Source organism: Dendrobates tinctorius, unplaced genomic scaffold (genome assembly GCF_039654945.1).
Source record: "Dendrobates tinctorius isolate UK_male_01 unplaced genomic scaffold, ASM3965494v1 ptg000043l, whole genome shotgun sequence".
Classification (NCBI taxonomy): domain Eukaryota; kingdom Metazoa; phylum Chordata; class Amphibia; order Anura; family Dendrobatidae; genus Dendrobates; species Dendrobates tinctorius.
The window spans coordinates 30,924,393-30,940,633 of record NW_027361711.1 but is presented as its reverse complement, the minus strand read 5'-3'; the positions used below and the strand labels follow the sequence as shown (position 1 = coordinate 30,940,633).

The window sequence follows — 16,241 nt, the reverse complement described above, 5'->3', positions numbered from 1 at the left end:
GACTAGTTTGAGGGTGCCACGTCACATTTTTAGAGCCCCTGGCGTGCCAGAACAGCAGAATACCCCCATTTTACAAACTCCACACCTCAATGAATTCAACAAGGGAGAGGAGTAATCATATTGACACCGTAGGTGGGTCACAGAAGTTTATACCATTGGGCAGTGAAGAAAAAAAATGCCATTTTTCTGCCAAAAGTTTTAAAAACAGATTATATATTTTCACACTGGGAAATGGGCAAAAATGGTACCAAAAATTGTCAAACAATATTTGCTGAATGTAGAAATACCCCATATGTGGCTGTACAGACTTTGAGCGCCATTTGCCTTCTGGAGCGCACATTTTCCTAGAATAGTTTGCAGACTCCATAAACCGAGCCCCTAATTGCTAGAAGAGCAGAATCTCCCCTCGAGTGACCCCATTTTGGAAATTATACCACATTGGGAATTTATCTACACTTAGTGACAATTTTGACTCCATGGGTGTTTACCAGAAACATGCAGTAGTGGATGTTGAGCCATTGTAGTGCCCAGTACGTTATGGCCAGCTCATGCTTCTGGAGACACAAATTAGGCAGGCTCTCATCACTACAGAAACGACAAACATGTTGACGCTAAATGTGGTTTAAGCACACTGGGGGGCTTAGAAGGGAGAGAGCATTTGGACTTGGGAGTGCAGAATTTGCTGGATTTCTCTTTCCTTTTTTTTTGGGGGGGGGGGCGCAAGGAGCCATTTTGCTTTTCCAAGGCCTTTGTACTACCAGTAGGTTGGAAGCCTCCTACCACTCAGGTCTAACATTTATCCGACACTCTACACTGAGTACATATATCGGGGTTTCCATCTAAATCTCTAAGTACCGTAATTCAAAATAAACCCCCCAAAGGGATCCATTTATTATGATAAGGCAGCAAAGGTACTCTGGTCTCTGTTTGGCCTCTGTTCGGCGGTTTCCTTATCAAAGGTGCACAAAACTGTGGTGGAACACACTTTTATGCAGGCCTAAATAGACGGTGATGGAGCATCACAGGTCAGACAGCGTCCAGTGCCTCCATGTATCACATTTCAAAGATTTACATGGAAACCCCAGTATAAGCGCTCAGTGTAGAGCAGAGGACAAATGTGAGCCTTACTTTACTGTGATTTTTGGGAGGCAGAATGAAAAAAAAAAAAATACAAGGTGAAGAATTTATTTTTTACGCCGTTCCTTGTACGGTGAATACATGACTATTCTTCGGGTGGGTACGATTACAGAGATACCAGATTTATATAGCTTTTTATTTTTGGCTTCTGTCAAGTCACATGCTAAAATACGCCTTTTACACAAAAACTAGTTTTTGCATTGCCATACTTTGAGAGCTATCATTTTTCTATATTTCGGCTGACAGGCATGATTAATGGCTTGTTTTTTCGCAGGACGAGCTGACACTTTTATTGGTACCAATTTCAGGCAATACTGAAATGAGGAAACAAAAATCAGCTCACCCTTAGGTAAACTCCACTTGGATTCCATTAGAGAAGCACGGGATCTCGTCTAGGCCAGAAATATATATAGCTTGCACAAAAGTTGGGGATCCAGCTTCAAGCGTAAAAGTATATAAAAAGGTCTTATTCAAATCATTTAAAATTATTTACGGCGTTGTTGTAGTACATCAACATAGATGTGGTTGGAGAAGGCGGATGAAGATAAAGATGAAGGAAAATGAATGATTGAATAAAGACTTTATATACTTTTATGCTTAAAGCTGGATCCCCAAGTTTTGTGCAAATTACATTTTTTGATCGCTTTCTATTCCAATTTTTGGGAAACAAAAACCAGCAATTCAGGATTTTTGTTTTGTTGGGTTTTTATTATACTGTTCCGTGCGTGGTAAAATTTATACGACAGCTTTATTCTTCAGGTCAGTACGATTACAGCAATACCACATTTAAATTATTTTTTTTTATGTTTTGGCACTTTTACCCAAACATTTTTGCATAGCTTTATTGTGAGAGCTATAACTTATTTTTCTGTTGATAGAGATGTATATATCCATTTCGGACCTGACACCCATGAATGTGGTGGTACACCATCTTGAAGAGCATTCCTAAATGAACAGTTTCCTGGAAAGTGGATTGGTCGTCGTGGGCCAGTTGAATGGCCACCATGGTCTCCCGATCTGACCCCCTGAGACTTAACTTTGGGGTCATCTGAAGGCAATTGTCCATGCTGTGAAGATAAGATGTGCAGCATCTGAAACAACGGATACTGGAAGCCTGTGCTAGCATTTCTTCTGCGGTGTGGTTATCAGTGTGTCAGGAGTGAGAGAAGAGGGTTGCATTGACAATCCAACACAATGGGCAGCACTTTAACACATTTTATAAGTTGTCAAACTTGTTAATAACTCATGACAGAATAAAGTTACGTTAAAACCAAGCACACCATTGTTTTTCTTGTGAAATTCTCAATGAGTGATGTGTCACATGACCCTCTTCCCATTGGAAAAAAGTTGGATCAAAAAAAGCAAACTTCAAAATGGCCGCCATGGTCGCTACCCATCTTGACAAGTTTCCCCCCTCCCATATACTAATGTGCCACAAACAGGAAGCTGATATCACCAACCATTCCCATTTTATTTAGGTGTAACCATATATATGGCCCACCCTGTATAAAAAACCCGGCTGTGGTGTTCACAATCCTCTTGTAATAGGACAAGCTAGATGGCAAAACAAGTGCTAATAATATCTCAAAAGTAATAGGAATGAAAAAATACCTTAACCATGCTAAAGGAGTTGAAAAAGAAAAAACACCTGAGTGAGGAAAAGAAGGGCTCGATTCTGGCTTTACTAGCAGAGGGGTACAGTGAGCGTCATGTTGCCTCCATCCTTAGACATTTCTAAGACGGCAGTCCATTACAACAAGGTCAAGCAGCACACATTGGGGACAACAAAGCTACAGACAGACAGAGGACTCTCCACTGACCGGGATGACCGTCATTTTATTCGAATGTCACTCAGCAACTGCAGGATGACATCAAGTGACCTACAAAAAGGAATGGCAAATGGCAGCTGGGGTGAAGTGCATGGCAAGAACAGTTCGTAACAGGCAGGGCTCAATTCATGTAAAAGTAGAAAAAAAAGCCTATCAATGAAAAGCAAAGTAGAGGCAGGCTGAAGTTTGCCAAAGACCATAAAGATTGGAGTTATCTAATCTTCTCTAATGAGTCCAATTTTCAGCTTTGCCCAACACCTGGTCGTCTAATGGTTAAGACGGAGACCTGGAGAGGCGTACAAGCCACAGTGTCTTGCACCCACTGTGAAATTTGGTGGAGGATCGGTGATGATCTGGGGATGCTTCAGCAAGGCTGGATTTGGGCAGGTTAATCTTTGCGAAAGACGTATGAATCAAGCCACACACATACAAGGTTATCCTGGAAAAACCACTGATTCCTTCTGGTCAGGCAATGGTCCCCAACTCTGAGGACTGTTTTTTCCAGCAGGAGAATGTGCCATGCCACACAGGTAGGTCAATCAATATATGGATGAAGTACCACCACATCAAATCCCTGTCATGGCCAGCCCAATCTCCAGACCTAAACCCCATTGAAAACCTCTGGAATGTAATCAAGAGGAAGATGGATAGTCACAAGCCATCAAACAAAGAACTGCTTAAAATGTTTGTACCAGGAGTGGCATAAGGTCACCCAAAAGCAGTGTGAAAGACTGATGGAATGCATGCCAAGACACATGAAAGCTGTGATTAAAAATCATGGTTACTCCACAAAATATTTCTTTCTGAACTCTTCCCGAGTTAAAACATTAGTATTGTTGTTTCTAAATGATTTTGAACTTTTTTTTTTTAGCATTATTTGATGTCTGCAAATACTGTTTTTTTTGTTATCGTGACCATTTCTCATTTTCTGAAAATAAAAACAAAATTTAGTGCTTGGAAATTCGAAGACGTGTCAGTGGTTTATAGAATAAAAGAGCAATTTACATTTTACTCAAAAATATACCTATGAAGAGAAAAATCAGACAAACTTAACATTTTTCAGTGGTCTCTTAATTTTTGTCAGAGCTGTATGTATGTATATATATTTTTTTTTTTAGCTAAACTGCCCCCGTTTGGAAATTAGACTTCAAGATATGCTCACAGTTGTCACTATTGGGAGCAGTTATTTTAGGTTTTACATTGCAACCTGAACTTCAGGAAACCTAAGGCACACACTTAAAAATACACTATAAGAACAAAAAACCTAAAGGAAAGGTTCATATTTATACTCTTTGTGGTTCTTTATTATACGTTGGGTAAATAAAATTTACAGCTCTTACAATTTATCAGATAAAGATGCACTCCTCCCATCAAAATGCTTATCCCTTTAACCCCTTAAGCCCCAAGGGTGGTTTGCACGTTCATGACCGGGCCAATTTTTACAATTCTGACCACTGTCCCTTTATGAGGTCATAACTCTGAAACGCTTCCATGGATCCCGGTGATTCGGACATTGTTTTCTCGTGACATATTCATGTTAGTGGTAAAATTTTCATTCATATAACTTGCGTTTGTGAAAAAAAACGGAAATTTGGCAAAAATTTAGAAAATTTCGCAATTTTCCAACTTTGAATTTTTATGCCCTTAAATCACAGAGATACGGCACACAAAAAACTTGATAAGTAACATTTCCCACATGTTTACTTTACATCAGCACAATTTTGGAAACAAAATTTTTTTTTCTTAGGAAGTTATAAGGGTTAAAAATTGACCAGCGATTTCTCATTTTTGCAACACCATTTTATTTTTACGGACCACATCACATTTGAAGTCACTTTACGGGGTCTATATGATAGAAAATACCCAAAAGTGACACCATTCTGAAAACTGCACCCCTCATGGTGCTCAAAACCACATTCAAGAAGTTTAGTAACCCTTTAGGTGCGTCACAGGAATTTTCTGCATATTTAAAAAGAAAAATGAACATTTAACTTTTTTCACGAAAAAAAATACTTCAGGTTCAATTTTTTTTATTTTACCAAGGGTAACAGGAGAAATTGGACTGCAAAAGTTATTGTGCAATTTGTCCTGAGTACGCTGATACCTGATATGTGGGGGGGAACCACTGTTTCGGCGCATGGCAGACCTCAGAAGGGAGGGAGCGCAATTTGACTTTTTCAATGCAAAATTGGTTGGAATACAGATCGGACGCCATGTCGCGTTTGAAGAGCCCCTGACGTACCTAAACAGTGGAAACCCCCTACAAGTGACCCCATTTTGGAAACTAGACCCCCCAAGGAACTTATCTAGATATGTGGTGAGAACTTTGAACCCACAAGGGCTTCACAGAAGTTTATAACGTACAGCGGTACAATTAAAAAAATCATATTTTTTCCACAAAAATGATCTTTTCACCCCCAATTTTTATTTTCCCAAGGGTAACAGGACCCTAAAAGTTATTGTGCAATTTGTCCTGAGTACGTAGGTACCCCATATGTGGGTGTAAATGACTATTTGGGCGCATGGCAGAGCTCGGAAGGGAAGCAGCGCCATTTGACGTTTTTGGCTGGAATTGAGATCGGACACCATGTCGCGTTTGGAAAGCCCCTGATGTACCAAAACCGTAGAAACCCCCCCACAAATGACACCATTTGGAAACTAGACCCCCCAAGGAACTTATCTAGATGTGTGGTGAGCACTTTGAACCCCCCAGTGCTTCACAGAAGTTGATAACGCCCGGGCGTGAAAATAAAAAAAAATCGTATATTTTCCACAAACATGATCTTTTAGTCACCAATTTTTTTTATTTTCCCAAGGGTACAAGGAGAAATTGGACCCCAAAAGTTGTTGTCCAATATGTCCTGAGTACAATGATACCTCATATGTGGGAGAAAACTACTGTATGGGCACACGTCGGGGCTCGGAAGGGAAGTAGTGACGTTTTGGAATGCAGACTTTGATGGAATGGTCTGCAGGTGTCATGTTGCCTTTGGAGAGCCCCTAATGTACCTAAACAGTGGAAACCCCCCACAAATGACCCCATTTTGGAAACTAGACCCCCCATGGAACTTACCTAGATGTGTGGTGAGCACTTTGAACCCCCAAGGGCTTCACAGAAGTTTATAATGCCCGGGCATGAAAATAAAAAAAATCATATTTTTTCCACAAACACAATCAATTAGTCTCCAATTTTTTTATTTTCCCAAGGGTAACAGGAGAAAATGGACCCCAAAAGTTGTTGTCCAATTTGTCATGAGTACGCTGATACCTCATATGTGGGAGAAAACTACTGTATGGGCACACGTCGGGGCTTGGAAGGGAAGTAATGACGTTTTGGAATGCAGACTTTGATGGAATGGTCTGCGGGTGTCATGTGCGCTTGGAGAGCCCCTGATGTACCTAAACTATTGAAACTCCCCACAAGTGACCCCATTTTGGAAACTAGACCCACCACGGAACTTATCTAGATGTGTGGTGAGCACTTTGAACCCCCAAGTGCTTCATAGAAGTTTATAACGCCTGGGCGTGAAAATAAAAAAATCATTTTTTCCACAAAAATGATATTTTTGCCCCAATTTTTTTTTTTTAAGGGTAACAGGAGAAATTGGACCCCAAAAGTTATTTTGCAATTTGTCCTGAGTAAGCTGATACCCTATATGTGGGGGTATAACACTGTTTGGGTGCATGGCAGAGCTTGGAAGGGAAGGAGCACCATTTGACTTTTTCAATGCAGAATTGGCTGGAATTGAGATCAGACGCCATGTTGCATTTGGAGAGCACCTGATGTGCCCAAACAGTGGAAACCCCCCAATTCTAACTCCAACCCTAACCCCAACACACCCCTAACCCTAATCTCAGCCCTAGCCCTAATGGGAAAATGGAAATAAATAAATTTTCTTTTAATTTTATTATTTTTCCCTAACTAAGGGGGTGATAGCGAGGGGTTTGATTTACTATTTATGGCGGTTTTTATGTTTGGTATTGGTACCATTTTCGGGCACGTGACATTTTTTAATCTCTTTTTATTCCGATTTTTGGGACGCAGAATGAACAAAAACAAGCGTTTCATGATTTTCTTTTGGGGGGTGCGTTTACACCGTTCCACGTGCGGTAAAATTGATAACGCGGCTTTATTCTTCGGGTCAGTACGGTTAAAGCGATACCTCATTTAGGTCTTTTTTATGTTTTGTTTTGTCGGTTTTATGCAATGAAAACTATTTTATATAAAAAAAATTATTATTTTTGCATCGCTTTATTCTGCGAGCAATAACTTTTATTTTTTTGCGGGACAAGCTGACGTTTTCAGCGGTACCATGTACCATATTTATATGCGTCTTTTTGTTCGGCGGAATGATAAATCATTATTTTCTGCTTCGTTTATTTTTATTTTTTAAGGGGTTCGCTAAAGGGGTTAACTAATGGGACAGTTTTATAGGGCAGGTCGTTACGGACGCGGCGATACCAAATATGTGTACTTTTATTGTTTTTATTTTCAAAAAATGAATTTATTGGGGAATTTTTTTTTTTAATTATTTTTACACTTTTTTTTTTAACTTCATTATATTGTCCCAGTTGGGACATCACTGTCCTGTGACAGATCGCTGATCTGTCACATCACAGATCACTGACAGATCAGCGATCTGTCACAGGCATAGACGCAGACTTCCTCATGCCTGCGCTTTGCAGGCAGTGAGGAAGTCAGCTCCCTACAGGCCCCCGAAGGTCTCCGTCGCCATCTTGGATCCTGGGGACTGTAGGGAAAGAGCCCCCCGCAGCAGCGCTGCACATTGCGCTGCTGCGGGGGTCTCAGGGAAGCACGGAGGGAGCCCCCTCCCTGCCGATGCTTCCCTTTAACCCCCGGTATACCGCGATCGTGTTTGATCGCGGTGTACAAGGGGTTAACGTGTCGGGGGCGGTCCGTGACCGCCCCTGACACATTATCACAGCTGACACCCAGCACAATCAGCTGACACCCGGCCGCGATCAGCGGCACTCACCACGCCGTTGATCGCTATGACGTACTATCCCGTCCCTGGGAAATAAGTCCCAGGGCACATGGACGGGATAGTACGTCTCATGGCAGAAAGGGGTTAATATATTGCAATCATCATATTACATAGCACTGTGAACTTACAATTGCTCATTTTGCCATTCTACTAGCTAATTCCTCTCTTTTCTATTAGATCTATGACATCATGTGAGTAAAAACTGACTAGCTGAATCCTTCAAAGCTCTATGTAGAAACAGGTGGTCAGTTTTCTTTGTACGAGTCATGAGTCACTGCAAAAGTTCTTGGTAGGCAGAGCAGCTGGGTCAGGAGTTGAAAAGGGAAAATATAAATGCTGGGATAAGTGACTTCCTGTTTCTTCATAGAGAGAAAGTAATTCACAGGGTAGAAAGGCAGAGTGAGCAATTGTAAGTAAACAGTGCCTTCTAATGATGATGATTCCAGCACATTAAGAGAATAAAACCTTTGATGAGAGCTTTTCTTTAAAAGGGGTTATAAGATATAGTTACCCAGCAGTAGCCCCTAAACAGAACACGGAGCTGCAGTGTTCCGCTCCAATCATTGCTTATATGCAGTAACTGCCTCAGCAGATAACAGCTTATCTGTGGGGGTAACAGGTGTCAAATCCCCCACCTACAGTAGTGATGGGTCTATTACTTGTTTAGTCCTGGACAGCCCCTTTAATCCTTGGATTCAGTAATATTCTCATATTTGGATCTCACATTCAGCATATGTGTTGGGAAACGTTCCCAACATCTACATCTAGTGCGCCCTTTGAGTCGTATAAGTTTGTTTTTTACTATAAGTTTTCCATTTTTTTGGGTTATATTTACTTTTTAAACACTTTATATTGTATTACAACTCACACTTTGAATGCTTGTCACACAGAGCAGCAGAGCGCATGTCACACAGTCGTATTGTCCCTTTACTGCTGCTGTATACAAATGTATTGCAGTGATGCGGATGGAACTCAGCGGCTGTAATGACTTCAACAAGCTCTTCCATGTTGGTTGGTTTAATGTCCACAATATCTGGTTGTTGATGAGTTAAGGGTATACCGCACATACATCAATTCCAGATCTGGTAAAAACAGACTAAAAGGGATACAAAAAAGAAAACAGGCTGGTTGTATCAAAAGAACAGTAATTCCCAAAGCAGTCAGGATTTCCACCCAATAGTGAACACAAGTATCCAAAGATGCAGACTGAGTATTTCCAGGTCTTTGATGATTAGTGGAAATGACAATGAATGGTATATTGTAACTGCCATACATTCCTGAAATTACCTAACCCTGCAACAAATACATAGCATAACTCTTTAAGGAGACGTCTCCTTGGTTTAGAATAGCCGATCACAGCCAAAGGATACTAAAACTTCGGTCTGTTATCTCCAGGTTCCACAGATTGATTCGTAGGTCGTCTGCTGACATGTACGTTTCGTAATCGCTGTTCACAGATATTGAGTTAATGTGATATGTGTGTGCATTGGAAAACACTCTTCTCGTGGTAGCCTCCACCATCAGATCCGTGGGCCTTAATACCGGGACCTGAAATGACAAACATAGACAGTACAATGAGAAGCAGAAAACACAAACCTTTCACAATGGGATTACACTGTAACTGCTGTTGACTAGCTCTAACGCAAAACGTCCGAAGCATACCCAAAACGCAACATACCGGCTTCCTCCATATAGCCAATGCTGAATTTCTGAAGACTACACCAGTCAGCCAAGAATTAACACCAAAAAGTAGTTATAGTCAAGTAACTGACTTCTTTATACCCATCCCAAGCCCTCCAAATATTGATATTATGGTGGCCCCTAAAGGGAATCTGACACCAGGTTTTTGCTATGTAGGGGGAAGTATTTGATAAAATTTAGATTTATCCTGCGTTGCGCTCTGTATAACCCTGCCCATATCACTTACTGACAGCTGTGCATAGGCAGTATACAGGTACTCTGCAGTGAGGACAGGGATATAGAGTCATGAATTTGGAGGACTACATGGCAGCAGGTTTACTAGTGCTCTACTGATATAACCACTGTTTATCAGGTGATTGTCAAAATTACAGCAAGCAGGCCAATAAGTGACATCTTTGGAATCAGGGTCTTTGTCTCTAAAATTACCCTGCTCTCAATTTAGGTGGAAAAAAGCTGGTGACAGAAGAAACAGGGCGAAATGTACAGGAAGCTTTGCGCTTAAAGGGAATCGCTTTCTTTTTTCACAAGCCCATTGTTATGCCTCTCGAGATGATCTACATTGAGGCTTCATGCCGAACCAGATGTAAAGTGTTGAGGAACGCGATAGTACAGCGTGCTATAAAGACAGAGGAGAATCATTCAACAGAGGAAAGGCAGGCATAGAAAGAGCCCATTTGGTTTTATTAGGGTGCTTCAGCGCTCTCCATGTAATGCATCTTCACAGAGGGCAATGAGCCATTGCACTGCTAGCAAAAAGGCCACATCGCGGCACGTACGGAATTCATTACAATCAACACTGCAAATCGCATGTAATAAAATCACAGATTAAATATGGCATATTTATTTATGGACCACACGTAAACCACTTTATTAGAGGCCATTACACATGAACTACAAATGTCTACTGGATGGTGCTGATGGCATACCACATACGTCAATTGTTTAATAATACTGCTTATATGAACCGGACGCTTCCAATCGGGAAATACAGAAATATGGCAACACTTCCCTTAACAGGAGTTTTCAAAGAACAATGTTTTTTACTTCCTAGGTAACACTGGGTGAAAGTAACAATCTGAGAGTTAGGTAGCTTCCCCTGCTGCCTCCGGTCTTTCTCAATAGGTTGAAGTAGCGACATCACCTCAACACAACTGCAGCCAATCATTGGGCTTAGCGGCTGTTATCTACATTGCCAAGTTATCTCGGCACAGAAATCTGCCAGAACTTTAAAAGACGGAAAAAAAATATATACTATTATGTGCAGGTGTAGAGGTGATTTTGGCATCAATCAGCAGGAATCTTAGCACTTGCTCTAATTTATGATCAGTATCAGGAAACATTCGGAATACTTTTGTACAGATTTCCACATACGCTCTCCTCTGTATACCTTTCTGCATTCGCACAATTCAAGCAGTGATCCAATCCGTTTGGTTATTCCAGGTCAGCCGTTAAGGCAGAATGCTGGGAGCACATCCAGCAGCATAGTGGGAATGTTCTCTTCTGCGGTCAATGCTCCATTCAACCTTGCATCATGTAGTGAATTTTAAACAGACACCATTAAGTCACCAGGTTCTATATTTACATGTAAAATTGGAATATTAAAAGATTCCTGACATAACCACACAGAATAGACAAAAAAAAAAATTGTAAAAAAATTAAGAAATTAGTATCCCAACTGATCTCATCTGTTAGGTCGCTATAATGTATATTAACTCCATACCTTAGGTTTTTCCAATCTTTTATTCCATTTTAGAGTAAACCGCTTTTCCAGTTTATGTAAATGAGCCATCAGGGCACAGGGGGCTTGGCCCGACCCTTTCAGCTCTCCAAGCTTTCTCCCTTATTCCTCACCCTCCACCACCACCCTCTTTTCTAAGTGACCTCCTCAGTTGGAGCTCTAGGGCAGGCACAGCCATTCACTAGGATGGTGCATGCGCAGGCATTAATCCTATTGACATTTTGAGAGCTGGACACAGGGAATGACTGCGCCTGTGTGAGACCTACAAAGACGAGGCAGGTCACTCAGGCAGGTTAACGGTACAGAAATCTTGGCACTCAAATGTAGATAAGGTAATATTTATTGGTACAAGAAAACAATTATATTAACATTTCTGTCTCATCACCAGACCTTCAGTAACACACAAACAATGAAAAACAAATGACTAGGTTCACATTTGCAGTTGAGTATGCAGCGTATAGTCCGCAACCGCATGCATGCGTTTGCGGACGATTGCCAAGTGCTATTTTCCCAGTAAATCTTTGAATGTACACAAGCCACGCCCAATGGGCGTGTCTTATGTAAATTCTGGCGTATGCAAACGCAAAGCGCACGCATGTGCTTGCATACGCATGCGTTCCCATAGACTGTAATGCATTATTTAGACGCATTCCTTCTGCAAGCGTCAGCATGCATTTGTGCCACCTCCAAAATTGCTACATGTTGCGTTAGCTGCCCCGCCAAAGCCAAAACGACGCATGTGTAAGCAAACACGGTCGAACGCATACAAACGCATATACCTGCGTCCACAAAGTTAAGGATAGGAAAACACGATGCATGCGGATGTATGCGTCAGAAACACTGCGGACACAACCGCAAATGTGAAACCAGCCTAATACAATAATAAAAGGCAGACCATGTCATATTTCAGTGTCTTGCATCTCTCACTCTACACACTCTTATATTTATACATATATACACACATATATCTCCCCAACAGGAAAGATATACTTGAGGAAATGTACCACTTAACTTATGATCCCATATAATAGAAATATCCTCTCTCTACATCATAACATTATTATTTTCCTGAGTAATCACTTTTCCACTTTTCATATAAAGGACTGAAAAGCAAAAGGTACAGATTTAATCAGCATTACAGCAACCCAATACAAGTGAGCTCATTTGGGGGTCCAAAACCTGCTGTCAGGTTCCTTTTAATGCAAGAAAATCGCCGGCTTGCTGTTGAAGGTTTTATCTTCTAATCCCAGAGGACAATTTCCTGGGATCCTTTGGTAGCGAAAAGTATGCCTCAATATTGGAATATAACTACAGGTTCCCAATATCCTTTTCTTCCGCTGGTGGATAATAAAGGACCCCTTCCACATTAGGCAGCTGTCAGCCAACTCTCACAACTACACCATACACAAATGGTTGGCTCTGCCAAATGTTCATGGTTTTCAAAAGGGGAGAGTGGACAAAGCGTCTGCCAGAGAGCTCATCTCCTGAACATTAAGAAGTGCTGGAAAGCAACGTCCCTCATCTCACCCAACATCATCTGTCAGGGAAGAGTGTTGTGAGGACCCCATACACACACTGTCGGACGATCCCGTTAGGCCTGTTTCACACTTCAGTTTTTTGACCTCAGTCAAAATCCGCCAGTTTTAGAAAAAACGCATCCGCCCCTTTTTTGGTGGATCTGTTTTTTCCCCCATAGACTTGCATTAGCGGTGTATTTTGACTGACGGTCATCCGTTGCATCCGTTTTTGGACGGATCCGTTTGAATTGTAGCATTTCCCGGGCGGAGGAGATGGATTCTCTCTCCCCTTATCCAGAAAGCGGTTCCTTTAAATTTCATGCCTTTGACGGCTGCAGCAGATCCGAACAAGAACGGATCCATGGCATCCGTTTGTTCTCTAACGGAAATGGATCTTTTTTTAATCTTTGGCAGACTTCGACTGACTTCAAAAAACGGAAATGTGAAAAAGGTCTTATTGGTAGGTTTGGCCAACTTTTGTCTAAATTAATGTGTCTAGTCTAGCTGAAATTTTACGCTCACCAACGAATTGATGCAACTATTCAAATATTATATCCTGTATAAATTACATACACATATGCATATATTATATACACAACCAGATGTCGGAAGTATTTTACAGGCACTTGGAATAGTCCTAAAGAAAGACCAGTCTACCTCCATTCAGCCATTGTGGGCTTCCTCGTGAAAATCAAGCATGTCAGCTAAGAAATGACTTTACTCCATCGCGTTTCCAGCTGACTAAAAGTGCTTACTGGAAATCCCATGGTCACAGCAGTCAGCTGAACGTCTGACTCACAGCCAAAGCAGTATATGAAAGCCCATATCTGAAGGTATGTGATTTATGCTGATTTCCTAACAACCATTCAAAGGGATTTCATGCCCCCATTTCCTAGGACTACAACGGCGGTGTTAACCATGGCAACCGACAGCTCAAAGGGAATTTTAATTTCAAGGAAGCACACGGCTTTCAGGCTCCAGAATTGGAACGTGCGGCCCATTCATGCCAAATAGCTGTTGTGAATAATGTATGGCTATACACATCGCTACAGAGCAAACAGATCAAAGGGTTATTTCAGTCTTTCCAGGCCTCGGACTGCATCAAATTCTGAAATCTATCATTGTGTTACTTTTAGGATTTCTAGAAACAAGAACCCATGCTCAATCACCTAAATCCTTCCACATATTCTAGAAGTATCTTCGCTGCGGCATAAAATCTATCACAGAAACCTACTCATTTCAGTAATCTGTTTTCTTGATCATAAAATCCCGAATAGATGAAGCCATTTGCATGATTAACAAGAAATCTGTGCAGATACTTGTAACAACTGAACGTAATTATCCATCGCTCACATTAGAGGGTATTAAAAACAGGATTTGTGGGGTATGGTACGGAATAATTATACAGTTTAGTGCACCGCTAACACTGAGCAAAGCATAGGAATTCAGGTAGGGACAATTATTGTGCGTTTGTAGCCTACATGGAGGAACTTCAATTAAATATTTAGTAAAATCTGTATGGGAGACATTGTGGCTGATGATAATGATCGCTGCGATGCCATACACTTATTAAGGCAAGGTTGTCAGGGATTGTCCAGATGGCATAAGACCATCAATCTTTAAAAATAGAATTGGATTCTGTATCCAGATAGCCCTGTTATCAAGGAATAGGTGCTACCTGCTGTAGAAGAAAGAAAGGGTATTATGAATAAAACTAATCTCGTAGCCAATTGTTGGCCAGACTTAATTAACTGTCAATTGAACCATGGACCATGATTTTTTGCTGTGGACACCAAGACCATCATTTTCATACACAAGTCCTAAATGGTCTTTTCATATCAGAAAATGGTGGGATCTGTCAGAGTACTGTCATCCACAAGTGATGTTCATTTTGGCTAGCGACCCCTACAGGAAATCTATGGGGATACCAGAGGTCTTATGCTGTAAGTGCTTATAATTAGAATTTCCCCTAAATAAAGATTTTCAGAGGCTATTATGGATGGCCTATATTTGATGGGGGTGTACCAATGACAAAAAAGTCTTAAATCAATGGGGAAGGACTGAGCTGCAGTACCAGGAGCAGAATCACATCTATATGTACAGTGCTGTGCCTAAATAAAGGCTGGATCCTTCTTTTAGGTGATCACTAGGGTTGCCATGATTCCCACCCTCATCAATCAACTATTGATTGCTTATTCTACGGATATTACCGTTTCAGAAGACCCCACTGGGTTACAGCTTGTACTGTAGCCGAAAAACAATGTTTTCTATTAGAAACATTCAAAAAGCTGGCAAACAGACCGTCCAGAGGTTTTAGTGAAGTTAATATATATATAATGCAGTGGGATAATTAGCTTTACAAGCATTAAAATACTTTACATTTCACCTATGAAGCCTGTAAAATTGTGAAAGAAGGACTAGATTGTAACCATAACTCAGGATCAGTACAAGGTAAGAAATGCTATCTACGGTAATTTAAAAATTATTCAAAGGGAATCAGTCAGCATATTTTTGCTTGGAATAAGAGCAGCATGATGTAGGGCGTGAGAGACTGATTCCAACAACACCGCACATTGGCAGCCGCCTGGGCACACCGCACATTGGCAGCCAGCATATTTTTCCTTGGAATAAGAGCAGCATGATGTAGGGCGTGAGAGATGGATTCCAACAACACGGCACATTGGCAGCCGCCTGGGCATAACACACATTGGCAGTTGCCTGGGCATAACGCACATTGTAGCTGCCTGCGCACACTGGCAGCCGCTTGCGCACACCGCACATTGGCAGCAAGCTTCTAATCAGTGGTGGGGTTACACAATTAGCTGGACTCTCTGACACAAAACAACTAGTCCTGCAGTGATACTCTCCTGCTGATAAAAGACTGGTTGTAATGAAACTACAACAATCTGCTAAGCGACATTCCTGAAATAAGGGTCTCTGCCCCTACATTTTGCTGCTCTTGTGCTAAACGGCAAAAAACTGCTGACAGAGTCCCTTTAACTTTTAACTTCAGCGCACAATATATACTGTATATATTTTTTTTTCCCAAGAGGGTGGTTAAATTTAAGTTCCTGTGAAGCAGCTCGACGTGGAAGTTCACTTTTACGTTTCAAAGCACAGCAAAAAAAAAAAAAAAAAAAAAAAAGGCTTGATGCACGCAGTGTAGAAAGAATCAAAACCCATTCCTAGGGGAACAGCTGTTTTTTTCTATAAGCCACTGAAGAGCTAGTCTCTCACATTTTTCGTTTTGTGCAGCTAGAATTTTCCTATAAGGAGAAGAGATGCCAAGGCTGTTCCTTATTTCTAAACATCC

General features: G+C 41.2%; 1 protein-coding gene across 4 annotated transcripts in view; it reads right to left on the bottom strand.

Annotated features, from left to right (window-relative positions):
• The window catches only part of PPP2R2B (protein phosphatase 2 regulatory subunit Bbeta), a 564,935-nt gene that overhangs the window by 45,407 nt on the left and 503,287 nt on the right, over nt 1–16,241 (bottom strand). For all 4 annotated transcript variants that reach the window (XM_073575251.1, XM_073575252.1, XM_073575250.1 and 1 more), the window contains 2 exons: nt 9,343–9,520; nt 8,841–9,005 (listed from right to left, as the gene is read on the bottom strand). In XM_073575251.1, the coding sequence (XP_073431352.1) occupies nt 8,841–9,005; nt 9,343–9,520 (343 nt within the window). The remainder of the gene's footprint in view (nt 1–8,840; nt 9,006–9,342; nt 9,521–16,241) is intronic.